Source organism: Lycium ferocissimum, chromosome 2 (genome assembly GCF_029784015.1).
Source record: "Lycium ferocissimum isolate CSIRO_LF1 chromosome 2, AGI_CSIRO_Lferr_CH_V1, whole genome shotgun sequence".
Lineage (NCBI taxonomy): Eukaryota > Viridiplantae > Streptophyta > Magnoliopsida > Solanales > Solanaceae > Lycium > Lycium ferocissimum.
The window spans coordinates 48,584,056-48,592,705 of record NC_081343.1 but is presented as its reverse complement, the minus strand read 5'-3'; the positions used below and the strand labels follow the sequence as shown (position 1 = coordinate 48,592,705).

The 8,650-nt window shown below is 33.5% G+C and overlaps 1 protein-coding gene across 1 annotated transcript; it reads right to left on the bottom strand.

The window, feature by feature from the left end:
* Positions 1-3,735: 3,735 nt before the first annotated feature.
* Positions 3,736-4,407, bottom strand: LOC132048147 (uncharacterized). Its single transcript, XM_059439067.1, has one exon. It carries the CDS (start codon positions 4,389-4,391, stop codon positions 3,789-3,791), a length of 603 nt encoding a protein of 200 aa, XP_059295050.1. The 5' UTR covers positions 4,392-4,407; the 3' UTR covers positions 3,736-3,788.
* Positions 4,408-8,650: the final 4,243 nt, after the last annotated feature.

Below are 8,650 nucleotides of genomic sequence, written 5' to 3'. Positions count from 1 at the left end.
CGATCCTTCTACTGCCAAATCTCTATTTGTGGAAAAAGGGGAACTGGAATTCTCACTTGAAATTCCTATTAAAAACTAGGGGTGTCAATGGATTTTTAAAAACGGATTTAACCGTCCGAACCGAATAGTACCGAATCGATTTTCAGGTTATTTTTAATAAAGCCGACGGTTTCTATATAAATTTATAACCATACAGAATAATTAGGTATGTTTTTAATTTTATGAAAATTAACCGAAAAAATACTAAACCGTATCGAATAATATTTGTGTAAATATAAACATAATTACCACCCAAAGTCCTAACTCTAAAACCTATTCTACTACTCATATCGAAACTAAATTAGTTCTAGAATGTCGAGTAGTTAGTAGTAAACTACAAGGTAATCCAATGATATTGGGTAGCAAGCTACAAGTTAGTACATATATTTCCTCTCTAATGATTTAAATTTCTCTTATTGGATGTATATTTAATCTTAGTAGACTCAATTTTTGAGTCTCTTCTTGATTGATTTCTTCCCGCTTGTATGATCTAAATTATATTTTTTTGTTTTTGCTTAACATTGTTTTATACAACGTAAAATAGTGGGATGAATCTCTATTCTTGTTATCTCTCATGCTTTCTTGATTCATCACCTTTTAAACTAGTAAAAATGTCTAGAGGATTTTCGCCAAAGTCGTGCATAAAGTATACATGGTAGTTTGTTCTAACTTTTATTAGTGCCTTTTACAATTTTTTTGAAAAAAATATCGAAAATTAACCGAACCATACCGATACCGAAGAGAAACCGAGATGATGGGACGGTTTCGAAAAGTCTAATTTTGATTATACACAATAAAATTACCGAAAAATGATATAATATAAATTTTATAAAATAACCGCCCAAATCTAAGCACATTTACACCTTCCGCCCCAACCTAGGCTAGGCCGTCGATAGACTGACAGTAGTTAGGTTTAAATACGTTGCTAAGCTAATGCGGCTTGCTCAAGAAGAGTTGGAGAAATATATTTTGTTTTCTTCATAAGATGTGATAACAGTGATTTGTTCTGTTCACTTCTATTGGATTCACAGGAGAAACTATGGACAGATCTTCCAGCAGACCTTCTTCACAGCATATCATCCCAACTCATTGCAGCAGATTTTGCTGCCTTTCAAGCTGCTTGCAAGTCCTGGAAATCATCAACAAACTCTTTTGCAGTTTTCCCACCCTGTTTGATGTTCAGCAACTCTTTCATCATCCGATATGCAATTCCATTGTTGGTGTCGACATCTATGACTTGCCTAATGATGGCTGCACCCGCTCTTCAAATTACAGTTGGTTGCTAATGAATACATCCCACTACTACATGTGCTTCTTCAACCCCTTTACGAATCTCAAAGTTGAGTTACCACGTCTTGCTGTGGCCGGTCCACTATACGGTTTCTCTTTCTCCGCTCCCCCTACTTCCCCTGATTGCACAATCTTCTGCATGACCTCGTTCTGCTATGGCAAGATAATTTTTTTCATTCTCAAACGAGGAGAAGAGGAATGGACCGTACGAGAATTTGACAGGCCTGAAGATTACGACTCATATTATTGTGACTCCTTATTGTACAAGGGGAATTACTATTGTTTGGGCGAATATGGAGACCTCGTCATTTATGATGTCGAGAAGGATGGACCGCGTTGGATCAACTCCGCCACCACTTTTCTTCAAAACCGTCTCTCTCTACTAAGCGTTGCCAGAGTTTCATGGCGGAAAGTGATGGAGAATTGTTGGCGGTGTTCATGAGTTGTGACGGGGAATGGGTTCAAGTCTGTAAGCTTGATGAATCCAGAATGATTTGGGTGCCTGTGCATAATTTAGGAGATAAGACACTCTTTATTAGTCATCCAGCAACATTTGCGGAAACAATCTCAGTCAGAGGTAATACAGGGAACAAGATTTACATGCCTTGGTTTAATGGCAACGACAACAAATGCCTCTTTTACTCTCTGGATACTAGAAAATATCATTGCTTTGGTAGTTCTTGTTCCTATAAAACTTTGTATGGATTAAGAAGACCTTCTTCTAATACTTGGATCAAGCCTATGTCTGATTTGACATGTAATTCGCCATTTACGTGGTGAATTGATCATAAATAAAAACTTTGTACTTTTAGCTTCCAATGCAAAGTTCATTTAATTTTATTGTACCTTGTGATCATTAATTCTAAAGTTTGAGTGAGTGACAGAGGCCTAATATATGGGTTTAATTGTTGTGTATTTTCTATTTAAAAGAATTCCATGTAGACTATAGCATTGGTTTAATTTTTGTCTTTCCCTTTTTTCATATGTTTTCTCATTGTTTTTCAATTTCAATTCCCTGTGCTTGTGGGGTATTGACTTTCTCCTGGCAAGTTCCATTCAGCTAGTGGACCTGGTTTTTGAAAATAATGGAATCTTCCAATGGGCAGAATGAGGACGGGACCATTCAACAAATCCAGGACACGATAACTGTAGCCAGCTTTTGTTGCCAGCTAAAAACTCATCATGAAACTCAGTTTTACTTTATCTTCCGTGATGGACGTGATGGGAATTGTTGCTTTGATTGGAAATGAGATTATTCAAGAATACACATTGCTAAGATTACGCATTGAATTTGTGGTAGCAGATCTTTAATTAAATATGTATTTGTGATTGTTCCAGAAGAAATGAAATAAAAGAAATGCAACAGAATAATTTTTTTGTGCAAATGAATGTAGTATATGCTGCTCCAATATTTAGTTTGATGATATTTTCTATATTTGAATAATCCTACTACACAATAGAACACCGTGAAATTAACTTTTCCAATGTGGGATTTCACTTATACAAACGATATTGGGGAAATGTCAGTGCCTTGCACGGGCACGACCTATCTAGTAACAGAATAAGCCAATTATACGCAGATCGTTTTTCCAGAAAATCAATAAAGTATAGGGCTGCGCACACGTGCACTTTTTTTCCAAATCTGCTATGAATCACAAAATCTTGCTATGTTTGGTAAATTAAAAAAAATTCCCTATAATTTTAGTAGTATAGCGGGGTGTGGATTTTCCTTCATTTTTCTGACACCCTAGCTTAGGAAAAGTGTCTCACATCGACAAAACACAGGAGAGAGGTTGAGTATATAAGTAAGTAGATCTTACACCCTAGTTACGCGTTTTAAAGCCGTGTTTGTCTAGGCTCAAAACGGACAATATCACTAGCGGGCTGCGCTATTACAATTTTAGTCTCTGGCTCAACGCATAATTCGCTCCCAGAGAAAGATAAAGGAAAATGATTTACGTTATATACATGATCGATAATGTAAAATATGTTTTTACTCTATCATTATAGCTTAACATATGATAGATCACTTACCATTTTAATTAAGGTTTATCATAAAGATTTACTTGTAATTACGTTATATAAGTGACCCAATTGTTTAAATAGCCTTTTATCCCATACTCAAAAAACAAAGACGAGGAAAAGCTTGTAAATATATACTCCAACTATACATACAACTCCAACTATACATACAAAATAACAAAAAGAACCATCAAAAGATGTGGTGCGACGCATGGGGCTGCTCCTCCCTTAAGCAGAGGTTTCGGGTTCGCCTGGATACGAATATTTTTCTGAATGAGCCTTACACAGCGCGAATATAAAATAATTAGACTCCATTAATGTGGGTACCGGAAGACGAATGAAAAAAAAAAAGTACAACAAAAAGAAAGGAAAAAGGTACAAACATTGAAAATGAACCAGATTTACTATCCCTTTCGTAAATGAAGCACTGTAATTCTTCATTTCTGGACGAGAGCAACGTTATCTACTGTCGTTGACAAAGCTGTAATCTCTTTTCCATTTTGCACTGTTTTTTCCTTTCGGAACCTAAAAACAACATAAACAAACACGGAAACTACAAGCAAAACAACGCCAGTTGCTCCACAAACCAAGCTGGAAATCAACAAAACTTGCTTAACATGATCTTTAGGTGTGTGGTGAACCGACATTTCTCCTCTATCGCCGTTAATCCACGTCAGATTCTCCGCTATCGGCAATGCCACCGGTGGCTTAGTATTCCATTGCCCGTTACCGTTAAAGAACGATAGCATCTCTGGAACGACGTCGTTTGTAGTGGTAGTGGATGATGATGATGTGGATGAGCTTTGATTCGTTAACCCGTGCTCAGCTGGACGGAGTTCTCTGGCATTTGATTGAAACAACGTTATGGACAATAATAATATGATGAATGTGAGTGCAACATTGTGGAAATAATGCCTCATTGTAGTAGAAATGTTTGAAGGATTGTTGAATGGAAATGAAGAGTGTGGTATAGTAGTAGATGAGATTTTGGGGTTGTATGGTGGTGAATTGAGTGTAATATAAATGAAGTGGGAGCACATGTGTTGGTTTTGCCAGTTTGTCAAATTCTTTAATTCTTACAGACTGCGCGTGATTTCTTGTCGGCTGAGACATGTAGGGCCTGTTTGGAAAGCCACCTGCTAATTGGAATTGGTGTAATTACTGGGGTAGTAATTATAAGGGTAGTAATTACACACCTGTTTGTTTGTCATAATGTAATTACGATGTAAATTACAAGCGCTGTTTTTAGTTGACAAGTGTAATTACACAGTTAGTTTAATTTAAAAATAACATTTGATTATAAAAAATTTAAAATTAATATTTAGAAAATATGTGCCTATATTAAATTAGTTATTTAATAATACATTGTTTCTTGAAAATATGTTAATTAATAATCATATATTTGTAACTAATATTGTAAAAAATAATTGATATATAATTTCAAATTAATAATATTTTAATTTTAATTGATTATAAAACTTAAAAGCATACCTTTTTTGTGAGAACATCATGGGATTGGATGTTTGACAAAAAAAATAATATTTATAAAGATAATGTCATAACATTATTCAAATGTTTGATAATAATTCTATCAACTGTAAGTGAAAAATAAACAGCATGCAATGTGAAACAACAAGTCAATAGTACTAAAGCAAATATTTTTAAAGTAAAAAATATAACCCAAATTCAAAATCCAAAAAAAAAAAAAAAAATCTAACATGATACTCTTATGTCAAATTCCAACGTTACATAAGTAAGTTTCAACGTAACATAAGTAAATACTCCTATAATTCAAAAGAAAGGAAAATATGGTTTATAACCTCTATTCACAACGAAATTCTACTTTAACAACGATACTTATATTATATCTTGAGTTTGTTAATGGCTCATTCTTTCTAATATCAAGAGATGTAGTTTCAAACATTAGAATATTAACACGGTAATGCTAAATGAATAAAATAAAAAACTAAAAAAAATACGACGCAATTACAAAATGGAACCACTAAGTAAATGTTGGGAATGAGGAGAAAGGAAATGAAATATAAATACTATAAAAAGAAAAATATATTTAAAAAATAAAAATAATTAAAAAGTAAAAATAAAAAAAGAAATTAAATAATAGAAATAAAAAATAAATTAGAAAATAAAAGAAATTAAAAAATAAATTAAATAATAGAAATAAAAAATAAATTAAAAAAAGAAAAAGAAATTAAAATAAAATTAAAAAGAAATAAACTAACGGTAACCATGTAATTACGGGATGTAATTACACCCATTCTCGACGTGAGAATTGGGAGAGTGTTACACTCTCTCAATTACATCCACCCCACCTAACTCACAGAATTACCCCAGCCAACAAAAAATCCAACCGTGTAATTACACTCAATTCCAACACTCCGGGTGGCCTTCCAAAATGGCCCGTAATAAAACACTTAGAAGAAAGGTATATGTCCGTTTGTTTGTTAATTGGACTAACCAATTCTCATTTTTTTGCGCGGATTGCCCTTCTTTTGGGGTGGTCTTTAAATTTTGCCCCTTATATTTGATTTTTAAATTATGCCTCATTTTGGTCTTTAATTTTTGCCCCTTGTATCAGCAACTCGAGCGTTCACGTGTAAATCGTGAGGCTCGAGTTCGAACCCCCGCTCAAGCATAAATTAAAAAAAAAAATTGCAAGGCAAGGTTTGGGTCGCGTGTATGCGGACCGCATATACTTGTTAAGGAAATTACTAAATTTATGCGGACCGATACCATGCCTTTAAAGCAGACTTGGCATAAGCATACCGGATTTGACATAACTTTGGTAACTTCTTAACAAGTTTGCAGGTAGAATACTTTAATGAGCAACTTATACAAAGACTGACATATATAAGAAATTACTAAAGTTATCTGGACCGGCGTATTTTTTATATGTCCGATATAAGTTTGGTAATTCCTTCACAAGTTTATCTTGGGCATACTTTTAACGGGGCTTTTATCTTGTCAAGATAAACGTGAAGGAATTACAAAGTTATATGGACCCTACTTATGCATACTTATGCCAAGTTCGCGCTAAGTATAAGATGGGTCATATGATAACTTTATTATCTTCAATACGTGTATGTATAGGCATAGCGAAATTTAAACTTCCGTCTTGCGATTTTTTTTTTAAATTTTAATTGTGTGGAGGTTGAACTCAAACCATGGGGTTTAAGTCAAGGGCAAATTTAAAGATTTTAAATATGAGGGGCAAAATTTAAAACAGAAACCTAAAAGAAGGGCAATTGCGAATTGCCCACCAATTCTTTGGTTAAAATAGTCTTTTTACGTTACAACGTCACTTAAAAAACTATTCACATAACTCGGAATAGTAAAAGTTTATCAGCATATGGTGATTAAACATGTCTTTACATACGCTTTTATTACTAAACCAAGTAAATCATGGTAAATTAGTTATAAGTATAGTTTAATGTACACAGTAACTGTGATTAAATATTGGCTGAGCGAAACATATGAAATTTAATAAGAGTAGCAAGTTATAGTGGATAAAGTAAAAATTTTACGTGGGTATAAATTAAATAGCTTCTACAAACTTGTTTTGTTGGGATAATACTCAAAATACCCCCAACATTTGACCAAAATCTCAACTACACACCTACGACTGCTATTCCATGCACCCCCCCGGACAAATTTTTTTGTAGCAAAATGGCCCTTTTTTTAGATGTAAGAGAGCGTGAATACACACTTGATGGTAAGGCGCGTGACGCCTTTAAAAATCTACTTTCGACTGCTTTGGACGCCAACTAAGTTCTTGCCACATGATCGATGCCGTAGATAAAATTTGAACTCCCTCCATTTTTAGCTACTTCATCTTCACCCTATTTAATATCCATCCCCATTTTTGTTGTCAAAATAATATCCATTATAAACGAAAATCTCAATTGAAGAAAATCCACATATGATTCCGAACAACTTGTTAAAGAACAACTTTCCACCATAAACGAAAATCGAAGAAAAAAAATGAAAAATCAAGAAAGAAAAAGGAAAAATGCGGAAAAAAAAATAAGGATGAAAAATCTAATGCTGTTAAAGAAAATCGATTGGAAGTTGCTTGTTTGGAGTTGCTACTTGTTGCTTGGTTGGAGTTGTTTAAGCACTAATTCTTTGAGTTGATTTGGGGAGAAAATTAAACTCTATTCTTAAGAATTTGGAGAAAATTTGAAGAACACTAAATGAGTTTCTCTAAATTCTTGATTGTTTAATCAAATTAATGGATGAACTTTGTTCTATTTGGTGTTAGGAAGCTTCCTTTCACATTTGGGTTTGTTTGGATTAGATTTGAGCAAGTTGGTGTGATTTTTTTTTCAACTCCTAATGAAGATGATGATGATGATGATAATGTTGATGAAGATGAAGGAGAATTGGGTATGGGTTTTCAGATCCTTAATAAAAATGGAGTATGGAAAATTGAGAGATTTTTTTTTTTTTTTGAAGAAGAAGAAGAGTAGATGGATGGAGGAAGGGGGGAAATTAATAAAAAAATGGGGCAAAATTAAACACGTGGCACGTGGGCGAGGGCGTGTGGACAACCGCCATTTAATATTTGGGGGTTGGCAGATTAATTACTGCAATCAAAAAAAAGGGAGCATTTTGATCTTTAAAAAATTTGTTCGGGGGGTAATAAGCACACAAATATTAGGTGTGTAGTTGGGATTTTGGTCGAAACGTTGGGGGTATTTTGAGGTATTATCTCTGTTTTGTTTGGACGGAAACGTTATTTATTGGACCACAAATGAATGAATTGTCGTACTGTCTCAACGAGTGCGCATCTTCCTTTGCTCATTTTTTTACTTTTAAAGAAAATAAAGAATTTAGACTTCTATAAAATAATTTGTATCGTTTCTTCTTTTTGTATAAATCTCACAAGCTTTGAAATTTAAGTTCATTAAACTCAAGATTTATGTTTTTTGACGGGGGATAAAGCGTTACCCCCCTCACCTAGTAAACGTTTTTATACGACACACCTACTCTAATGTTTGGTCCTATCACCCCTAAACTATTTAAAACCGTAATATTTTACCCCTAAATCTTGGTCTTGAAGCAAGAAGTGTGTTTACTGGCTTTGAGTGAAAGCATAAAAAAGCAAAAAGCTTAATTTTTTCTTAAAAATTTGTATTTTCTTAAAATATGAATATAAATATAGTTTTTCACATTTTAAAAAATAATTAATTTTTCAAAATTTTATAGAAAATCAGTTTTTTTTTTCAAATTTTTGACACGAAAAACACTTTTTTCCGGATTTTTTGAAAAATAAAAGTGT